General features: G+C 44.0%; 1 protein-coding gene across 1 annotated transcript in view; it reads left to right on the top strand.

The window, feature by feature from the left end:
- The window catches only part of LOC139578425 (glypican-1-like), a 67,437-nt gene that overhangs the window by 38,856 nt on the left and 4,951 nt on the right, over nt 1–23,630 (top strand). The window contains exons 2-7 of the mRNA XM_071405990.1: nt 12,686–12,844; nt 17,767–18,161; nt 21,489–21,654; nt 21,836–21,966; nt 22,092–22,232; nt 22,532–22,665. Coding sequence (XP_071262091.1) covers nt 12,686–12,844; nt 17,767–18,161; nt 21,489–21,654; nt 21,836–21,966; nt 22,092–22,232; nt 22,532–22,665 — 1,126 coding nt within the window. The remainder of the gene's footprint in view (nt 1–12,685; nt 12,845–17,766; nt 18,162–21,488; nt 21,655–21,835; nt 21,967–22,091; nt 22,233–22,531; nt 22,666–23,630) is intronic.

Here is a 23,630-nt window from a genome sequence, read left to right on the forward strand (position 1 = left end):
GGCAAAGGACCTTGTGAAGATGCTGGAGGAAACAGGTACAAAAGTAGCTATATCCACAGTAAAACGAGTCCTATATCGACATAACCTGAAAGGCTGCTCAGCAAAGAAGAAGAAGCCACTGCTCCAAAACCGCCATAAAAAAGCCAGACTACAGTTAGCAACTGCACATGGGGACAAAGATTGTACTTTTTGGAGAAATGTCCTCTGGTCTGATGAAAAAAATAGAACTGTTTGGCCATAATGACCATCGCTATGTTTGGAGGAAAAAGGGGGATGCTTGCAAGCTGAAGAACACCATCCCAACCGTGAAGCACGGGGGTGGCAGCATCATGTTGTGGGGGTGCTTTGCTGCAGGAGGGACTGGTGCACTTCACAAAATAGATGGCATCATGAGGCAGGAAAATTATGTGGATATATTGAAGCAACATCTCAAGACATCAGTCAGAAAGTTAAAGCTTGGTTGCAAATGGGTCTTCCAAATGGACAATGACTCCAAGCATACTTCCAAAGTTGTGGCAAAATGGCTTAAGGACAACAAAGTCAAGGTATTGGATTGGCCATAATGCCCTGACCTCAATCCTTTAAAAATATGTGGGCAGAACTGAAAAAGCGTGTGCGAGCAAGGAGGCCTACAAACCTGACTCAGTTACACCAGCTCTATCAGGAGGAATGGGCCAAAATTCACCCAACTTATTGTGGAAAGCTTGTGGAAGGCTCCCCGAAACATTTGACCCAAGTTAAACAATTTAAAGGCAATGCTACCAAACACCAATTGAGTGTATGTAAACTTCTGACCCACTGGGAATGTGATGAAAGAAACAAAAGCTGAAATAAATCATTCTCTCTACTATTATTCTGACATTTCACATCCGTAAATTAAAGTAGTGATCCTAACTGACCTAAGACAGGGAATTTTTACTCGGATTAAATGTCAGGAATTGTGAAAAACTGAGTTTAAATGTATTTGGCTAAGGTGTATGTAAACTTCCGACTTCAACTGTATGTGTTTGTCACTGTAAGTGAATTAATTGTATGGCTCATGCAGGATACACAGTTTCCATGACTAAGCAACGCTGTAATGGTTTTAAGCCCCTTTACTGTAGTAAACATACTTCAGTCTAATGACAACAAACATCTATGTCTGAGGTGGAAATGTCTTTCCTCCATCCACAGATCAGTGGTTAAACCAAAAACAGTTAAATATATTAAAGTGGAATGCCAATTCAATTAAAGTGGATGGTTTTGTTGCTTAAACCAAAGTTTCCATTTAGTTTTAAAAGTTACATTTAGACATTATGAAAGTCTTTGCAAGCCTTTTATTGCCCCTTCCAAGCATCTGACATGGTTTTCTTTTCAATCTCTTTTGCATAGAGAGACATTTGTACACTCTTATAAAAAAGGGTTCTTCAGCTGTCCCCATAGGAGAACCCTTTTTGATTCCTTGTAGAACCCTTTTTGTTTCCAGGTAAAACTACTTTGGGTTCCATGTAGAACCCTCTGAGGAAAAGGTTCTACATGGATCCCAAAAGGGTTCTACCTTGAACGTAAAAGGGTTCTTTAAAGGGTTATCCTACTGTGTGGACAGCCAAAGAACCATTTTAGGTTCTAGATATAGTGTAGGCTGGTCACAATTGTCTGTCCAGACATTCATTTCTGGTTGCAGCCATAGATATAAATGAGATGGAGAGTGCAGGTTCATGGACAAATAGTCAAAGTCAACATTTTCTTTCAACGGCTGTCCAATCTAGATTTGCTAGCTACATTTTTTGTGGAAGTCTTGCATATTGTATTAGTCTGTATTAAATGTGTGGGTTGTGCCTTTGACTGTGGCTGGCAGTGCTATGACTTTGATTCGATTAGTGTGACACGGGAGCGAGGTTGGACACCCCTCATATCCCTCAGCAGTAATCTGCCTCTTGAATAAACGCTGTAAGTGGGCTAGACTTTCTCCCCGCACCTGCTCCCTCACACAGCCAGCCAGCAAGCCAGAGACAGACCAGACCAGGGCTTTGTCTGTCTGTCTGTCTGTCTGTCTGTCTGTCTGTCTGTCTGTCTGTCTGTCTGTCTGTCTGTCTGTCTGTCTGTCTGTCTGTCTGTCTGTCTGTCTGTCTGTCTGTCTGTCTGTCTGTCTGTCTGTCTGTCAGTTAGTTAGTTGCAGGGACGAACACCAAGCAGCCAACAGGATATGGATAGGATATAGCCAACCAGCCACTATAGCAAGGATGTAGCTGCCCATTTGCAAGCATCCGCTACAAGACCATGGTGCTTGCCTACGGAGCTGTGAGGGGAACGGCACCTCAGTACCTCCAGGCTCTGATCAGGCCCTACACCCAAACAAGGGCACTGCGTTCATCCACCTCTGGCCTGCTCGCCTCCCTACCACTGAGGAAGTACAGTTCCCGCTCAGCCCAGTCAAAACTGTTCGCTGCTCTGGCCCCCCAATGGTGGAACAAACTCTCTCACGACGCCAGGACAGCGGAGTCAATCACCACCTTCCGGAGACACCTGAAACCCCACCTCTTTAAGGAATACCTAGGATAGGATAAAGTAATCCTTCTCACTCCCCCCCCCCTTAAAAGATTTAGATGCACTATTGTAAAGTGGCCGTTCCACTGGATGTCATAAGGTGAATGCACCAATTTGTAAGTCGCTCTGGATAAGAGCGTCTGCTAAATGACTTAAATGCTAAATCATACCCATCACAGATATTTTTTATATAAAAAAAATATATATTATTTTGTACTTTTTACCCCCTTTTCATGATATCCAATTGGTAGTTACAGTCTTGTCCCATCGCTGCAACTCCCGTACAGACTCGGGAGAGGTGAAGGTCGAGAGCATGCGTCCTCCGAAACACGACCCTGCCAAGCCGCACTGCTTCTTGACACGCTACTCGCTTAACCCGGATGCTAGCCACACAGCTGGCGACCGAGGTCAGCTTCCAGGTGCCCGGCCCTCCACAAGGAGTCGCTAGAGCTCAATGGGACAAGGAAATCCCAGCCCGCCAAACCTTCCCCTAACCCGGACGATGCTGGGTCAATTGTGCGCCGCCTCATGGGTCTCACGGTCATGGCAGGCTGTGACACAGCCTGGCATCGAACCCAGGGCTGTAGTGACACTTCAAGCGCTGCGGTTCAGTGCCTTGGCCACTTAGGAGGCAGATATTACAGAGTGTAGATACTGTAGGTCTAGCGCATCTCAATATGGAGTGGCAAATGTTACATACAGTATATACCGTTGTAAGGGATTTACATAATGTAGGCCTAAGTCTCAGGAACCTTGCTGTCTTACTGGTCCAATGGGAGATGTGATCCTATCCGCATACTGATGATGACTTGCTATTTATAATTCTGTGTGTTTGTCTTTGCATGTCTATGGATTGGGGAGGGAGGTGTGTGGGTGGGTGTGGGTGGGTGCTCAAGCGTGTGTCTCCTGTGTCCCTGGCTTGCATGAATGTGGGTGCACATGACAGATTATCAGTCTTGTCTTTCGTTGTTCACTGTCAGCAGTAATTGAAATGCATGCCACACATCTTCCCCCTGCTCGCTGACTAAAATGGACGCATGCTCATGAACAGGCCACAAGATGAGCTGTTTAATGAGATTTTAGCCTTTTCAGCTCCGTAGTATTCTAGGCCTACGAGTAAGACACGCAATATGATCTCTACTAGAATCCCTCCATTGAGTTTTTACTGGTTCACACTTTGCTCCGCATATCAAATCACCTCATCACAACCTGTTTGAAGTCTCGCTTCAGAAGCTAAGCGCTGCTTCAGAGTAAAGACATAACTAAAAGAAAGAGAAAAAAAAGAGATGTTCAGGAGGAAGGAGTTTATACTTGCCTAGTTAAATAAAGCTAAAAAGATTTTTTAAATTATACACAATAGGAAAATGCACAATAAAAATGGCTGTCAAGTTCATTGAGTGCTACCCTTCTCATCTTTATACAGCATGATCACGATCAGGATCAATCATCCCTTTCCATGTCCTCTCAAAGTTGTTTGATTTGATATAAAGGTTTGCAATACTCCTCATGACAATGTCAAAATACTGTACCACATGCTGTTTACAACACTAAAGGAAAACAGACAAACTACTGCCTGACTACCACACAACTAGTGAGCTTCCTGGTAGGCAGATATCTATGTTCTTTCTCTGGAATTTTAAGATAAAAGTGAGGAAATAAACAAGTTAATAGAAACTTCTCTGAACTTTTCCCACCTGCTGTAGTCAGGAGTCATAAAAGATGCATGGATGCGATAACATCTCTTGCTCCAGTTCCCTGGAAAGACATCCAGGGCCAGGCCGAGGGAAGGGCTTTAACAGGGAACCTGTTTGCGAAATGACAGAGAAGGCAAGCAGGCAGACCACTCAACCCCCATACCCCCTGTGTCTGCTTAACCCCCTCCTCAGATTCACCCCCACCTGCCTGGGGACTGGGACTGCAGACTGTACTCTAAGCTGTCTGGCACTCTTTTTTTCTGCATGTGTGTTTGTTTGTGTGTGTGCTCCATTGCTCTGCTATCACTTCTAGCAATGTTCACATGCCGCACTGCAGCGATTTCGACGTGTTTAGCATCTTTGTGCTGTTCTGTATTGGTGTTTGTTGAGGTTAATCCCAGCAAGCACATTTGATTTCTTGGAAGTTGTGGGAACGTAAATGTGTTGTTTCCCATTGGTTCTGGGAATGAAGCCATATGTTTCCTTACCGGTAAAACTGAATGTTTTTTAAACGTTCTGAGAATGGAAGTGAACATTTTGCCTGTTCTGCGAACCTTAAAGGGAAATTTCTAAAAATGTCAACATCATATTAATCATCTCCAGCACCAGCACAACATCAACATATGGGGAAATTGAGCTTTTTATGTTTGTAGTAAAAAATATAAATAGTTTTTACGCCATTTTCACTTATGTTGATGTTGGGGTGGTGCTGGAGATGATGAATTTAGAAATGTCCCTTTTAGTTTTAGGTTGCAGGGAGTTTCTGAGAATGTTTTACTAGGGTTCCCTGAACATTTTCCTGGGAGATATTATTAACCTTCTGAGAATGGAAATTATAGGTTATTTGAAGGTAATTAAATAACATTCTGAGAACATGTTTCAATAAGACTTAATAACACTGCTATCTTAGTTTGGGTTAACTGTTTTGAACTCCAAGCACAGATAGGACACATGGAAATGTAATTGCTTAGGCATTAGTCATGCAAACACATTTCTTTTTTATTGTGGCACGGCGTCAGTGAGATTCAAACCTATGCTCTTCTGTTTTTTATCCATGGAATAAGTCCACTGCATCACCAGGATGGAGCTAGCATGCCATGTTGTTTTTTTTACTCATACAAAGCTGTTCATTTTAGTCTATTCAAACAGAACGCATTTCAAAGGAAACAATCACTCTGATTAAAATCAGATGTGGCCAATTAGTGGGCGCGGCCAACACACCTGAACACACTTAAAAAATGTTTTAAATGTAATTTAGCAGACACTCTTATCCAGAGCGACTTACTTTTCGTTCTTAACAAGATAGAGGATAGAGAAAGTTTTGTTGATGCTGAGAATGCAATGTATATCTTTTTAAATAACATTCTTAGAACATTCTCTGAATGTTACTAAAGTTTTCTTGTGGTTTTTATGGAAAGTTTTCTTAACGTTCTTGGGACAAGAATAACTATTTGAGAACATTCCCAAAGTCAAACCAGTTGGAGAACACTCCCAGAACATTACCAAAATTGAAATTAAATATAACCATGTTTGAACTTTTAGGAAACATTACGTTAAACTATTGAAATAACAAGATTTTTTTTTGTGAAGTTCCTTTAATGTGCTGAGAATGTTCCAAAGCCAGAACACTATCCTGGCACCATTCCCAGAAAGTTGTGGGAAGGTTGTATGCAAAATAACCATAGGACAAACACACTCTCACCAAGCTCTAAGAAACATATGGTTCTCAGAACGTTATGTGCTAGCTGGGATGTATTTTACAGTCGCATCAGAAAGTTTTCACACCCCTTGACTTATTCCACAATTTGTTGTGTTACAGAATTTTTTTCTCACCCGTCCACACACAGTACCCCATAATGACAAAGTGAAAACATGTTTTTAGAAATGTTTGCAAATGTATTGAAAATGAAATACAGAATATCTCATTTACAGAAGTATTCCCACCCCTGAGACAATACATGTTAGAATCACCTTTTGTAGCAATTACAGCTGTGAGTCTTACAGTTGGATTATACAATATTTGCCCATTATTCTTTTCAAAATTCTTAAGCTCTGTCAAATTGGATGTTGATCATTGCTAGACAACCATTTTCAAGTTTTGCCATAGATTTTCAAGCAGATTTAAGTAAAAAATTTAACCTGGTCACTCAGTGGAAGGTGAATTCATCTCCCAGTGTCTAGTGGAAAGCAGATTGAACCATGTTTTCCTCTAGGATTTTGCCTGTGCTTAGCGCCATTCCATAAATGTTTTTATCCTGAAAAACAGTCCTTAATGATTACAACCATACCCATAACATGATGCAGCCACCACTATGCTTGAAAATATGGAGAGTGGTACTCAGTAATGTGTTGTATTGGATTTGCCCCTAACATAACACTTTGTATTCCGGACAAAAAGTGAATTGCTTTGCCACATATTTTGCAGTATTACTTTTGTGCCTTGTTGCAAACAGGATGCATCTTTTGGAATATTTTTTATTATTCCTTCTTTTCACTCTGTCAACTAGGTTAGTATTGTGAAGTAACTACAATGTTGTTAATCCATCCTCACTTTTCTCCTATCGCAGCTATTAAACTCTGTAACTGTTTTAAAGTCACCATTGGCCTCATGGTGAAATTCCTGAGCGGTTTCCTTCCTCTCCGGCAACTGAGTTATAAAGACAGCTTTATTTTTGTAGTGACAGGATGTATTGGTACACCATCCAACGTGTAATTAATAACTTCACCATGCACAAAGGGATATTCAATGTCTGCTTTTTAGATGTTTTAGCCATCTACAAATCGGTGCCCTTCTTTGCGAGGCATTGGAAAACCTCTCCTGGTCTTTGTGGTTGAATCTGTGTTTGAAATTCATTGCTCTGATGGACCTTACAGATAATTGTATGTGTGGGGTACAGTGATGAGGTAGTCATTTAAAAATCATGCTAAACGCTATTTGATTTGATTTGATTTATTGCACGAAGAGTGAGTCTATGCAACGTACTGTATTATGTGACTTGTTAAAGCACCTTTTTTTCCTGAACTCATTTAGGCTTGCCATAACAAGGGGTTTGAATACTTTGTAAAAATGCTGACATTATGGGGTATTGTGTATAGGCCAGCAACCCCAAAAATCTAAATGTAATACATTTTAAAGTTTCAGGCTGTAACACAACAACGTGAGGAAATAGTCAAGTGGTGTGAATACTTTCTGAAGGCACAGTACTGTATATGCAGGTATCAAAACAAATGTATTTGTCACATACGCCGAATACAACAGGTGTAGATTTTTACCTTGAAATACTTACTTACAAGCCCTTAACCAACAATGCAGTTTTAAGAAAATATAGTTATGAAAATATTTACTAAATTAAGTAAAAAAATTAAATCTAAAACATAAAGTAACACAATAAAATAACAATAATGAGGCTATATACAGGGGGAGTCAATATGCGGGGCTACAGGTTAGTCGAGGTAATTTGTACATGTAGTTAGGAGTAAAGTGACTATGCATACTGTAGATATTAAACTGCAAGTAGCAGCAGTGTAAAAACAAAGGGGGGTGGGGGGGGGGGGGGGGGTCAATGCAAATAATCTGGTTGGCCACTTGATTAATTGTTCAGCAGTTTTATGGCTTGGGGGTAGAAGCTGTTAAGGAGCTTTTTGGACCTAAACTTGGCGGTCTGGTACCGCTTGCATTGTGGTAGCAGAGAGAACAGTCTATGACATGGGTGACTGGGTTCTTTTACAATTTTTTGGGCCTTCCTCTGACACTGGGCACTACCCTCGGTAGCGCCTTAGGGTCAGATGCAGAGCAGTTGCCATACCAGCCGGTGATGCAACCGATCGGGATTCTCTCGATGGTGCAGCTGTAGAACTTTTTGCGGATCTGGGGACCCATGCCTTTCTTTTCAGTCTCCTGAGGGGAAAAGGCTTTGTCATGCCCTCTTCACGACTTTCTTGGTGTGTTTGTACCATGATAGTTTGTTAGTGATGTGGATACCAAGGAACTTGAAACTCTCGACACGCTCCACTACAGCCCCGTCGATGTGAATGGGGGCGTGTTCGGCCCTCCTTGTCCTGTAGACCACGATCATCTCCTTTGTCTTTGTCACGTTGAGGGAGAGGTTGTTGTCCTGGCACCACACTGCCAGTTCTCTGACCTCCTCCCTATAGGCTGTCTCATCGTTGTCGGTGATCAGGCCTACCATTGTTGTGTCATCAGCAAACTTAATGATGATGGTGTTAGGGTCGTGCTTGCCATGCAGTCGTGGGTGAAAAGGGAGTACAGGATGGGACTAAGCACACACCCCTGAGTGGCCCCCGTGTTGAGGATCAGTGTGGTAGATGTGTTGTTCCCTACGCTCACCACCTAGGAGCGGCCCGTCAGGAAGTCCAGGATCCAGTTGCAGAGTTAGGTGGTCATTCTCAGGGTACTTAGCTTAGTGATGAACTTTGTGGGTGCTATGGTGTTGAACACTGAACTGTAGTCAATGAACAGCATTCTCACATAGGTGTTCCTTTTGTCCAAGTGGGAAAGGGCAGTGTGGATTACACTTGAGATTGCGTCATCTGTGGATCTGTTAGGGTTTCTGGCATGATGGTGTTGATGGGAGCCATGACCAGCCTTTCAAACACTTCATGGCTACCGATGTGAGTGCTACAGGGCGGTAGTCATTTAGGCAGGTTACCTTCGCTTTCTTGGGCACAGGGACTATGGTGGTCTGCTTGAAACATGTAGGTATTACAGACTCGGTCAGGGAAAGGTTGAAAATGTCAGTGAAGACACTTGCCAGTTGGTCTGTGCATGCTCTGGGAACGTCCTGGTAATCCATCTGGCCCCGCGGCCTTGTGAATGTTGACCTGTTTAAAGGTCTTGCTCACATCGGCTATGGAGAGTGTGATCACACAGTCGTGCGGAAAAGCTGGTGCTCACATGCATGCTTTAGTGTTGCTTGCCTCGAAGCGAGCATAAGGGAAAGGGGGATACCTAGTCAGTTGTACCACTGAATGCATTCAACTGAAATGTGGCTTCTGCATTTAACCCAACCCCTCTGAATCAGAGAGGTGTGGGGGGGCTGCCACAATCAACATCCACGTCTTCAGCACCCGGGGAACAGTGGGTTAACTGCCTCGCTCAGGGGCAGAACAATTTTTACCTTGTCAGCTCAGGGATTCAATCCAGCATCCTTTCGGTTACTAGCCCAAAGCTCTAACCACTAGGCTACCTGCATTTAGCCCATCTGGTAGGCTTGCGTCACTGGGCTGCTCATGGCTGGGTTTCTCTTTGTAGTCCATAGTAGTTTGCAAGCTCTGCTACATCTTATAAGTGTTCGGATTAGTGTCCTGCTCCTTGAAAGCGATTCCTTGCTCAGAACATGAGAACATATGAAAGCTGGTGGTTCCTTTAAACATGAGTCATCAATATTCCCAGTTAAGAAGTTTTAGGTTGTAGTTATTATAGGAATTATAGGACTATTTCTCTCTATACCATTTGTCTTTCATATACCTTTGACTATTGGATGTTCTTATAGGCACTATAGTATTGCCAGCCTAATCTCGGGAGTTGAAAGGCTTGAAGTCATAAACAGCGCTGTGCACCAGGCAGCCCAAACTGCTGCATATACCCTGACTCTGCTTGCACTGAACGCTAGAGAAGTGACACAATTTCCTTAGTTAATATTGCCTGCTAACATGAATTTCTTTTAACTAAATATGCAGGTTTAAAAAAATATACTTGTGTATTTATTTTAAGAAAGGCTTTGATGTTTATGGTTCGGTACATTAGTGCAACGATTGTGCTTTTTCCGCGAATGCGCTTTTGTTAAATCATCACCCGTTTGGCGAAGTTGAAGTAGGCTGTGATTCGATGATAAATTAACAGGCACCGCATTGATTATATGCAACGCAGGACAAGCTAGTTAGACTAGTAATATCATCAACCATGTGTAGTTAACTAGTGATTGTGTGATGATTGATTGTCTGTTATAAGATAAGTTTAATGCTAGCTAGCAACTTACCTTGGCTCCTTGCAGCCACAAGGTTCTTTTGATGCTGCACTCGCGTAACAGGTGGTCAGCCTGACACGCAGTTTCCTCGTGGATTGCAATGTAATCGGCATCCAAAAATGCAGATTACCGATTGTTATGAAAACTTGAAATCGGCCCTAATTAATCGGCCATGCTGATTAATCGGTCGACCTCTAGTACGTACAGTCACTGTAGGGATGACGTTGTCAATGCACTTATTGATGAAGGCAGTGACTGAGGTGGTATACTCCTCAATGCCATTGGATGAATCCCGGAACATATTCCAGTCTGTGCCAGCTAAACAGTCCTGTAGAGTAGCATCCGCGTCATCTGACCACTTCCGTATTGAGCGAGTCACTTCCTGCTTTAGTTGTTGCTTGTAAGCAGGATTCAGCAGGAGCTTTGTACGCATCTCTGTGTGTGGTGTTATGGTGGTCCAGAGTTTTTTTCCCTTTGTATGCATATTTGACATGCTGGTAGAAATGAGGTTAAACAGATTCAAGTTTGCCAGCATTAAAGTCCCCGGACAGTAGGAGCGCCGCTTTTGGATGAGCATTTTCTGGTTTGCCTTATACAGCTGGTTGAGTGCAGTCTTAGTGCCAGCGTCGGTTTGTGGTGGTAAATAGACGGCTACGAAAAATATAGATGAAAACTCTCTTGGTAGATGGTGTGGTCTACAGCTTACTCTACCTCAGGCGAGCAATACCTCGAGATTACCTTAATATTAGACATTGCGCACCAGCTGTTATTGACAAATAGACACACACCCCCACACCTCGTCTTACCGGACGTAGTTGTTCTGTCCTGTCGATGCACGGAAAACCCAGCCAACTGTATATCATCTGTCGTTGTTCAGCCACATATTACAGTTTTTAATGTCCTGTTGGTACGTAGGATAGTCTCAAACGGAGCTCATCCAGTTTATTCTCCAGTGATTGCACATTGGCCAATAGAACGGATGGTGGAGGCGGGTCACTGTCGAATTCTCACAAGGCACCCTGATCTGTGTCTACTGTATTTCCTTCTTTTCTTCATGCGAATAACAGGGATTATGGCCTTGTCCAGGAAACAACATTATATCCTTCGTGTCAGACTCATTAAAGAAATAATCTTCGTCCAGTTCGAGGTGAGTGATCGCTTTTCAGAAATCCAGAATCTCTTGTCGGTCATAAGAGACTGTAGCATCAACATTATGTACAAAATAAGTTACAAACAATGCAAAAACACAAAATAACACAATTGATTAGGAGTCTGTAAAACGGCAGCCAACCCCTACGGCGCCATTCTTCTATTAGTAACTGCCAAAATAAAGGTAACACCAACATAAAGTGTCTTAGTAGGGCGTTAGGCCACCATGAGCGAGAACAGCTTCAATGCACCTTGGCATATATTTTACAAGTGTCTGGAATTCTATTGGAGGGATGCGACACCATTCTTCCACTAGAAATTCCATGATTTGGTGTATTGTTGATGGTGGTGGAGAACGCTGTCTCAGGCGCCGCTCCAGAATCTCCCATAAGTGTTCAATTAGGTAGGGATCTGGTGACTGAGACGGCGTTGTCATATGGTTTACATTGTTTTCATGCTTATCAAACCATTCAATGATCACTCGTGCCCTGTGGATGGGGGCATTGTCATCTCATGGGGCATAGCCATGGTAACCAAAATAATGGCCAAAATAATGGCCTGCCCAGCATTTTTATACATGACCCTAAGCATGGTGGGATGTTAATTGCTTAATTAACTCAGGAACCATACCTTTGTGGAAGCATCTGCTTTTAATACACTTTGTATCCCTCATTTACACACGTGTTTTTGGCAGTTACCTGTATATGTCATCTGGTTGTTTTTATATATGAGTCTTTGGAATGGCCCGTTCTCCAGTGTAGTTTTCACCTCCATGCTCTTTGAGTTGATCCCACTGTGTCCTTTAACATAATCAATATCTCTGTTCTATGACTGAGCTCATCTCTATTCTCTCTGGTTAAGCTCTTCTCTGGCTGTAGTCTGACAGAGACTGGTCTGATGTGTTGCTCAGAGACAGTCAGAGAGAGGGGGAGAGGTGATATGTGATAACCAGTGGGCTGCCTCCTCCACCTCTGGGGTCCTGAGGGCCCGAGGCCATGTGATGGCATGTAGGTCAGTGTAATGAACTGGTGGTAACAATGAGATATCATCCTCTCTCTTTCTTATTACTGTGGGTTCTAGGGAAGCAGAGGGGCCTGCACAGCTATTTTTAGATCCTTAAGAGATTGATTACTCCACAGGTTACAGAGACCAGTAGCAATCCATTAAGGACCATTTTCAGTTTATCAGATACAATGACCATCACAGTTGTGCTGTTTTGCTGTATGAACAAAATACAGAAAGAATAAAATAAATGTATGGAAATATAGTTTGTATGTACTGTGGATAAAACCCTAAACATGTCCTCTCCTCTGTCTTACGTCTGTGTAGGTGAGCACCTTCGGATCTGTCCCCAGGGGTACACCTGCTGTACCAGTGCCATGGAGGAGACCCTGTCCAACCTGAGTCGCAGGGAGTTTGAGGGCCTGGTCAGAGAGGCTGGACGCTCGCTACAGGCCTCTCTCAATGCACAGTACAGGAGCTTCGACAGTGAGTAGCAGCCTCCCAGAACGCATACACTCCTCTATGCTGACAATACAAACACGCACGCACACACACACGTATTTGCGTGTGATCTTTGAGTTCAAGACCTGGATGCCCTTGATGATGTCCTTGACTTGTTCTGAGAATTTTAAAGACTGCAATCTTTAACACATCACTGATAAACTCTATTTATAAACTAATCAATATAGTCCTGAGGCTCCAGCTACAGGACCAGTGTGGCCCAAAGGATATGGTGCCCCGATGACAGCAGCTGATAACGCCTGAAACACGGTTGTTTTCTCAGGGAAATAAATCCCCCACAAGTAATCTGGACCTCCATCCATCCATCTGATTAACATAAAATTAGAACAGGAACTGGGGATGATGGCATGGAGTCATATTTCCTGCTTTGATGGGCCCTAGCTGTCATCAGAGTGGCATAGACAGAGAGCAGTAGACACAGAGACAGGGAGGAGATTGCGGGCGGTTGGGAGAGTGAGTTATGATTGGTTGTGGTAATGAGTCATGGAACCTAGCAGACACCGTCTGACAGGTTGGTGGGGATGGGGGGAGCAGGGAGCCCTCCCTCTATCTCTCCTCCTCCTATCCACTGCCACAGGCTGAGATGCTGGCAATGCTAATGGACATTTGAAAGAATTTAAAAAAGAAGGAAAGAGGAGAGGGTATGGTGGTATGAGTCAGGCAGTGTTTGTCAGATGGGGAGTTCCAGTTCCTTTTTCTCCTGCTTTCTGCACTTTCTGGACTGCTGGGCTGCTCTGATTTACGCAGCGAGATGAAATACGTGTGACTGATGTGGCAGAGTTAGCCTAGCAACAGGAGGAAGGTTTGGGCCACACAACAACACGGACACTATCACACACACAGGGGCTGGGCTGGCAGAACAGTATAGAGCTAGTCCAGCTGCATACAGTACAGCTCCCTCACCCCAAAACCCACAACCCCTTTTCATCCCCTCAACATCAGGAGGTTACAACCACAGAGACAGCGGAAAGTCAGATGTTGATGAGGAGGAAGCAACGCATCAAAGAGGAATGAGCAGGAGAGCTATAGCTACATGAAGCAGCGATAGAGAGAGGAGGAAATTGAAGTGTGCAGGGGATGTTTCAAGCCCATTTGATATGACTGCAGCTGTGTCGGATCAGCAGTAGAGGACAGGAGTAGTAGCAGTAGGAGCAGTAGAAACAGAAGGAACAGAAGGACGCGGAGAGCAGTGACGGTAAGAGCTACATGGCCATCTGGTTGTGTTCAGGGTTGTCGGGCGTGGGCCCTGGACTCGCTCAAATAAATGCAGGTTTTTACTGCATCTCCACAGCAGCAGCAGCACTCCCAGGCCCCACCCTGGCCCTCCCCTCTCCTCCAGCATGCAAACCTCAGATTAGAGGGAGAGTCAGAGGCAGTCTGCCCATCTTAACCCTCTTTCTATAGGGGTCAGCTCCAGCAGCAGGCAGCAGCAGCAGCCCAGTCAGTGTGTCAGCAGAATGGGAGGATACAGAGATGTATTACATTTCCCACTGACACTGTAACTCTCAACATATGCCGCTTTATTGCAAGGCTCAATAAGGAGGTATATGGGGCAATGACATTGTCCCTTGTTGATTTTGTTGTTTTGTTTTTCTCTTCTCCTCTCACTATACACTCTTTGAAAAAAGGTGCTATCTAGAACCTTAAAGGGAACCAAAAGAGTTCTACCTGGAACCAAGAAGGGTTCTTCAAAGGGTTTTCCTATGGGGACAGCCGAAGAACCCTTTTTGCTTCCAGGTAGAACCCTTTTTTGTTCCGGGTAGAACCCTTTTTTGGTTCCGGGTAGAACCCCTTTGGTTTCCATGTAGAACCCTTTCCACAGAGGGTTCTACATTAAACCTAAAAGGGTTCTACCTGGAACCAAAAAGGGTTCTCCTATGGGGACAGCCGAATAACCCTTTTGGAACACTTTTTTCTAAGAGTGTACCCGCACAGTGCTGTGAACTGAACTGCAGCTGAAAAAGTGCTCTACAGTTCTACAGATAAATTCACAGGTTCTAACAGTGTCTATAGCTCATTTGTCAGGAAAGCTAGAGCACTCCTCCTTGTATGTCACAATCAGGGCCCTAGTCTTTTGGGGGCCTCAAGCAAAACCTTGCGGGCAAAACATTTTAGTGGCCTCCCTTTTGAAGGTGGAGAGGAAACATTTTTTGAGTAAATTTCCTGCAATTCTACACATTTTGTCATGGGGCTCAGAGAAAATGTTGCAGTTTTAAAACAAGTTTGCTGCTATTCTACATATTATGCCATGGGGTGGAGAGACACTTTAGCCGTTTTCAAGCAAATTTATGCCAAGTTAATATGATATCTGAGTAAGAGTGACAAACAAAATCAATGGGTGCCCCCTGGAAGTCAGGGCCCCTGGGAACGTGCCCTTTGTGCCTGGTCGATATTCGACTATGATTACTACCACGATTACTACAAGTTACTACAAGATAGCTGGCTAGATTTTTTTATTTTTATTTTTAATTTTAATTTTTATTTCACCTTTATTTAACCAGGTAGGCTAGTTGAGAACAAGTTCTCATTTGCAACTGCGACCTGGCCAAGATAAAGCATAGCAGTGTGAACAGACAACACAGAGTTACACATGGAGTAAACAATAAACAAGTCAATAACATGGTAGAAAAAAAAGAGAATCTATATACAATGTGTGCAAAAGGCATGAGGTAGGCAATAAATCGAATAATTATAATTTAGCAGATTAACACTGGAGTGATAAATCATCAGATGATCATGTGCAAGAAGAGATACTGGTGTGCAAAAGAGCAGAAAAGTAAATAAATAAAAGCAGTATGGGGGGTGAGGTAGGTAAATTGGGTGGGTAGTTTACAGATGGACTATGTACAGCTGCAGCGATCGGTTAGCTGCTCGGATAGCAGATTTTTAAAGTTGTTGAGGGAGATGAAAGTCTCCAACTTCAGAGATTTTTGCAATTCGTTCCAGTCGCAGGCAGCAGAGAACTGGAAGGAAAGGCGTCCAAATGAGGTTTTGGCTTTAGGGATGATCAGTGAGATACACCTGCTGGAGCGCGTGTTGCGGGTGGGTGTAGCCATCGTGACCAGTGAACTGAGATAAGGCGGCACTTTACCTAGCATAGCCTTGTAGATGACCTGGAGCCAGTGGGTCTGACGACGAACATGTAGCGAGGGCCAGCCGACTAGGGCATACAGGTCGCAGTGGTGGGTCGTATAAGGTGCTTTAGTAACAAAACGAATGGCACTGTGATAAACTGCATCCAGTTTGCTGAGTAGAGTATTGGAAGCTATTTTGTAGATGACATTGCCGAAGTCGAGGATCGGTAGGATAGTCAGTTTTACTAGGGTAAGTTTGGCGGCGTGAGTGAAGGAGGCTTTGTTGCGGAATAGAAAGCCGATTCTTGATTTGATTTTGGATTGGAGATGTTTGATATGAGTCTGGAAGGAGAGTTTGCAGTCTAGCCAGACACCTAGGTACTTATAGATGTCCACATATTCTAGGTCGGAACCGTCCAGGGTGGTGATGCTAGTCGGGCGTGCGGGTGCAGGCAGCGAACGGTTGATTAATTTACCTATCTAAAAAATGGTAGCTGACATGGGCTAATTGATTGACTGTCAGTGACTACCATAACAAGAGAAAAACTGCTGATGCTATACTATTCTAAATGCTATACTATTCTAACTCTCAACAGTAAGTTGAGACCCTGACTGAGTTCCTAAAATATACAGTACCAGTCAAAAGTTTGGACACACCTACTCATTCAAAGGTTTTTCTTTATTTGGACTATTTTCTACTATTGTAGAATAATAGCGACGACATCAAAACTATGAAATAACACATATGGAATCATGTAGTAACAAACAAAGTGTTAAACAAATCAAAATATATTTTATATTTGAGATTCTTCAAAGTAGCCACCCTTTGCCTTGATGACAGCTTTGCACACTCTTAGCATTCTCTCAACCAGCTTCACCAGCAGCCACCATTAACTGGCCAGCTTCATCTGGAATGCTTTTCCAATAGACTTGAAGGAGTTCACACATATTGTTGGCTGCTTTTTCTTCACTCTGCAGTCCAAATCATCCCAAACCATCTCAATTGGTTTGAGGTCTGGGGATTGTGGAGGTCAAGCCATCTGATGCAGCACTCCATCACTCTCCTTCTTGGTCAAATAGCCCTTACACAGCCTGAAGGTGTGTTGGGTCATTGTCCTGTTGAAAAACAAATGATAGTCCCACTAAGCGCAAACCAGATGGGATGACGTATCGCTGCAGAATGCAATGGTAGCCTTTGCTTGTTAAGTGTGCCTTGAATTCTAAATAAATCACAGACAATATCACTAGCAAAGCACGCCCACACGCCCACACCATCACACTTCCTCCTCCATGCTTCACGGTGGGAACCACACGTGTGTGTGTGTGTGTGTGTGTGTGTGTGTGTGTGTGTGTGTGTGTGTGTGTGTGTGTGTGTGTGTGTGTGTGTGTGTGTGTGTGTGTGTGTGTGTGTGTGTGTGTGTGTGTGTGTGTGTGTGTCAGAGAGGGAAAGATTGATTTTTGGTCTTGGTCTACTGGTCACATTAGACTCAACAGAGAGGATATCCTGTAGTTTTAATGAAACACACACCTGCATCTCCAGCCAGGCGCAGGTGACCATGCGTGTGAATGAGCCTGATCACCCTTTTGTAGACTAGACCAAAGAGCTTTGGAGGCCTGTCTCTTTCATAATCTCTTCCGTGTTTGATTGGTCGGTTGCCTCAAGTTCCTCAAGTAAAGAAATGTATCTCACTCTACGCTCCCTAGGCCCTGTTTGTGGTCTGGCAAAGGCATTGATAGGTGCTGCTCCTGTCCTATAAATACAACTGACTAGTCCAGTATTTGACTCCTCGTCCCTCTCTCCTCTCTCCTCAGCATACTTCACAGACCTCCTGAATAGCTCAGAGCGCTCCCTCCAGGAGTCCTTCCTGGCCAAACTGAGCTCCCTCTACTCCAAGAACGCCCCTGTGTTCCAGGACCTGTACACTGACCTGCGTCGCTACTACCGTGGCTCCGCTGTCAACCTGGAGGAGACGCTCAACGACTTCTGGGCACGGCTGCTGGAGCACCTGTTCAAGGCCTCCGCCCTCCCACAGTACACTCTCACTGATGACTATCTGGAGTGTGTCGCCAAGCAGACGGAGACCCTGCGGCCCTTTGGGGATGTTCCCCGCGACCTCAAGTCCAAGGTCACTCGGGTCTTGGTGGCGGCGCGGTCATTCGTCCAGGGCCTGACCGTCAGTGGAGAGGTGGTCCGCAAAGTCTCCCAGGTACTATTGTTGTAGAGACCTGTGCTGTTTCACGTGCTGTTGCCTCTGATAAACATGGCTGTGCTTTTTATACCTGAGATTATCACCTCACATCTGCCACACCGTTAACCATTAACCACCTTAACACACATTACTCACATCCTACAGCACACACTGAAACCCTCTCAACCAGTTCAAATTGGGATTTTTACGAGTTAGTGTCTTGTGTAAATGTGTCACAAAAAAGTAAAGTCCCTGGATGAGACTATGTAATTTTCACCCACAGGTAATGTTTAACCTTGGTTACCCTGGTGAAAACATATGAATACTGTGGATAGATAAAGCACACTAGGGGCTTGTCTCAGTAGGGGCGTGTCTCAGTAGGGGCATGTCTCAGTAGGGGCGTGTCTCAGTAGGGGCTTGTCTCAGTAGGGGCGTGTCTCAGTAGGGGCTTGTCTCAGTAGGGGCGTGTCTCAGTAGGGGCTTGTCTCAGTAGGGGCGTGTCTCAGTAGGGGCATGTCTCAGTAGGGGCGTGTCTCAGTAGGGGCATGTCTCAGTAGTGGCGTGTCTCAGTAAGGGTGTGTAAAAGGCTGCTGTGCATTGCCTGTAGCACTCCCTTCTATAGCCATGAAATGCTTTGAAAGGCTGGTCATGGCTCACATCAACACCATCCTCCCAGACACTCTGGACCCACTACAATTTGCATACCGCCCCAACTCATCCACAGAGGAGGCAATCTCTATTGCACTCCACACTGCCCTCACCCACCTGGACAAAATGAATACCTATGTAAGAATGCTGTTCATTGACTACAGCTCAGCTACCTCAATTACCTCGTACCCCTGTACATCGACTCGGTACTGGTACTCCTTATATAAATGGGGGAAAAATGGATAAATATGCACATTGAACTTATCAGGTGCAGGACAAAAAGCATTTCACGACTAAGATCCAACTCGGATCAAAACTTAGTGTTTATTGTGCGTCTGATTAAATCACCATGGGAGCATACCGGAGTTGCGGACATTCCTCTTTTCTACTCCCTATATATATGGACATTTTATTTTTATTCCATATTGTTATTCGTTATTCACTGCATATTTATTCCTCGTACCACTATTTTGTAAAAAAATACAATCTTGATCTTTAACTCTGCATTGTTGGAAAAGGACCCCTAAGTAAGCATTTCACTGTTAGTCTATACCTGTTGTTTACAAAGCATGTGAAAAATAAAATATGTTTTTATTTGTCTGAGAGGCAGATGAATAATGTAGCTAGGCTAGCTTAACATCTGTTCCCCATCAGAAGTGAATAACAGAGAGGTCTGGCCTTCCTGTCCCTGTTCCTACAGCCACTGTCTACTTGCTGAATACTTGGACATTCTACTTTTTCTCTTCAACCATAAGTAGGGTAACAGTGGGACACTTCTCTGTCTCAGCAGTGGATGTATGCCATTTTTTGATGCTCTTGGTGGTATAAAGAGTTTCAAAAGGGGATTCCTGGCACACTCTTGGAGAGAGGAAGGAGCCTTTGAGACTATGTAATGAGTGAGGTTTTAAGGTTTTAAGTTAATGTGCATGTTACATTTCTATGAAAGTACTTTAAGTCTACACGTGTAATGTCATGTCTACTGTGTAATCTGTTGTGTTTTTTAAAGTGGATTGATGTGTATTTGTGCGTTACATATCGAACATACACAAGCTGTTTACACAAACACCACAGAGGCCAATAGCTACTTGCAGGAATCCAGTGGACTTTCACTCCCTTCTTGCTAAAAATAACCACCATTTCAAACCACTCTTTATGTTGGCACAAAGAGGCCAGAGTCTGGCCCATTTAAATACAGACTGTGTTTCCAGTACATGATACCACACGCTTTACCACCTTTGAATAGAACACATGGAGAGGAGAGGAGGAGGTATAGATAGATCGATGAACGTGAGTGTATGAGAGAGAGAGTTTGAGTAAAGTGAGAGGATCTGAGTGAGAGGATCTGAGAGAGAGGATCTGAGTGAGAGGATCTGAGAGAGAGAGAGAGAGAGAGAGGATCTGAGTGAGAGGATCTGACTCACTTGCTTTGGCAATGTTAACACATGTTTCCCATGCCAATAAAGCCCCTTGAATTGAATTGAATTGAATTGAATTGAATTGAGAGAGAGAGAGAGAGAGAGAGAGAGAGAGAGAGAGAGAGAGAGAGAGAGAGAGAGAGAGAGAGAGAGAGAGAGAGAGAGAGAGAGAGAGAGAGAGAGAGAGAGAGAGAGAGAGCATGCAGATGGAAGAATTCCTTTGAGCTATGGTTGATTATTGTCATTACTGCCAGTGATGGTGGCTGCTGTAACAGTGAGGCATCATGGGCGTCTGTCCCATCATTGATCTTAATTTAGCAGCCACCAATAACTGGCCTCTGCTCTGCTCCACTCCCCCTCCTGTTGTGTCACACTGTAGGAGATCTCACACGGGGATGTCACAATCAATCGGTGACTGTCGGACGTGTTAGGATGCCGGCTGTCTGTTTACATTAAGCCCTGTTGATGTGTCCCTGTGAAGTCTGGCAATACAAGGACCGGTTGTAATGATGCCTCTTTAATCTTGTTATCTGATCAGTTTGCTTGTAAAGTTCTTAATGGTGTCAAACTCTAGACATCCACATTAAGGAGCTAAATTTGAAACTGCAATCTGGGAAAATGACATGTTCCTTCTCTGAATGCGTGATTGTCCTTGGAAATGATGGCCGACTCTTCTGACCACAAACATCTTCACAACATAGACCTACATATCCACTTCTTTATCCACTATCTAACCACGGTCATGTGTTAGCTGCATGGTAGTGTTGCCCTTCCATATCGCACAATACTCTTAATCATAATCAATACATGATAATCAAGAATATAATACATATTATAACCACAAATGCAATGAGGGTGAACTTCTGTCTCTGTATTGGAGATGGTGTACAAAATGGCAGTGCTGGAGGGAACCAGTCAGTACATCAGGGGAGGAAAGATGTCTCTAAGTGAGCTTTACTGGGCTTTTCATCGGTCTTCGCACTGACAAGTGTAACGGCCTCTATCGCTGGAGCACAGATATGCTCAGTTGACTTGATACATATAGAGACCTAAGAAGTAGCAAAGAACAACTCTCTACTCTACACAGGCGCCAGTCATCATGCCTGAGTGAAAATAGAATACAGAATAGCAGTTATTTTACAAAACATAACCTTCCCATTCCAACTCGCTGTATTACTCATAACTCCTCATAATTGAAGTCAAAATTGAAAAGATGCAAAGCTCATTGATGATGATGATGATGATGATGATGATGATGATGATGATTGGTCTTTTCCTCCAGGTACCTCTCAGCCCAGAGTGTACCCGTGCCATGATGAAGCTGGTGTACTGTCCTCACTGTAGAGGCCTGGCCTCAGTCAAGCCCTGTGCCAACTACTGCAGAAATGTCATGAAGGGATGCCTCGCCAACCAGGCCGACCTCGACACCGAGTGGCAGAACCTCATCGGTGAGAGACACACATGTCCGCCCGACTACATGGACACGTACGCACACACACACACACACACACACACACACACACACACACACACACACACACACACACACACACACACACACACACACACAGCAAATATAAGCACACACTCAGTTTTCCCCTTGTTAATCTCCTGTCTCTGTTTGTCCAGACACCATGCTGCAGGTGGCATCTAGTTTCAGTTCTGACCCCAGCGTGGACGTGGTCATCTACTCCATCCCCCTCCGTATCTCAGACGCCATCCTCTACATGCAGGAGAACACAGAGGTCTTCACCAGCAAGGTCTGTTCAACCAGCACCAAATCCTGACTAAACCTTTACTCCCACGCTCTATGCTATTTTACATGTGTTTGAGTCTCAGATGTGTGTGTCTAAAGGTGTGTGTTTTACTGTGTGTTTGGTGGTAGGTATTTCAGGCCTGTGGGACCCCCAAGGTGGCAGGCACACAAAGTTCAGGGTCTGAGGAGAGAAAGAAGAGAGTTAACCCCGCCAGCACCGCAATGGAGTACAAACCTAGCCCCACCGCAGGGGTCCGGCTGGAGATGCAGGTGTGTGTTTCATTAAAACTGCAGGATATCCTCTCTGTTGAGTCTAATGTGCCCAGTAGACCAAGAATAGCTCTCTCTCTCTCTCTCTCTCTCTCTCTCTCTCTCTCTCTCTCTCTCTCTCTCTCTCTCTCTCTCTCTCTCTCTCTCTCTCTCTCTCTCTCTCTCTCTCTCTCTCTCTCTCTCTCTCTCTCTCTCTCTCTCTCTCTCTCTCTCTCTCTCTCTCTTTCACTCTCTCTCGCTCTCTGTGTGTGTGTGTACATGCATGTTTTGTGTTGACTAGTTTGTCATTTCTCCCCTAGATATCTGATGTGTCCAGTAAGCTGCGGGAGATGCAGCAGTACTGGGTCCAGCTGCCAGCTGCTCTGTGCAGTAGTAAAGTGGCAGCAGGAGCAGCTAGTGATGACAAGTGCTGGAATGGCATGACCAAGGCCAGGTAGGATGAGCACCTGTCCTGTAGTTTAGCTGTCTGGCATAGACAGACTGTTACTGACACATTGTCAACAGGAATATGTAGCATACCATCCCATGGTATACTATCCCGCTTCAAATGTCTGAGAACATCTGTACTGTGTTGGATGTGGATTGCTCAGGTAACCCTGAGATGCCCTTTAGAATGAGGATGAACATGCTAACCATTCACAGAGCTATAGACACAGCACTGCCTATTTGTCATGCAACGCTCTCTCTGGTTAGAGTGAATCCCCAAGACCCTCTGTATTCTAAATACATTATTGAGCAGTTTACCTCCCCTTCTGCAGAGCCACAACTCTTCCCTTATTGGATTGAGATTGGGCAATTTGATTTATGGAGGACTGTTTACTCTGAATAATGTCAGACTGTGTCATAAAAAATGTATGTACTTGTGGGTTCATGGGTGTGTTTGTGTTAGCGTTAAAGCAGCATTGGATGCTGATATAAAAGTGTATGTGCGTGTGTGTGTGATGCTGAAATATTGAAATATGTGACAGGCCATGTCATAAAAATGCAACTCCAAGGCAATGGGACCATTAGTAATGCATGTAGCTAGGGCTGTGGCGGTCATGAAATGTTGTCAGCAGGTGATAATCAAGCAAATAACTGCCAGTCTCACAATAACTGACTGTTAATTAACATAAACACATTTAGCATCTCCTGGCTTTCCACGCATAGCCTATAAGCCACTGATGCAGATCTTTGGAACATCTACATTTTAGTCTAAGTCTAATAAATCCATGTAATATAGCCTACCCCATCACAATAAATCCATTATTTATTTTAGACAGTTCTAAAGAAACATGATATGAAAAAAATGCAGTCTATTTTAGAAGAACAGAATAGCATACTCTGAGTTGTCCTTATGTTAGGCCCTATATGTATATGCCCTATACGTTTACGCTGTCTCGTGAGTGAGTTTATTAG

The sequence above is a fragment of the Salvelinus alpinus genome, chromosome 6, assembly GCF_045679555.1.
Source record: "Salvelinus alpinus chromosome 6, SLU_Salpinus.1, whole genome shotgun sequence".
Taxonomy (NCBI): domain Eukaryota; kingdom Metazoa; phylum Chordata; class Actinopteri; order Salmoniformes; family Salmonidae; genus Salvelinus; species Salvelinus alpinus.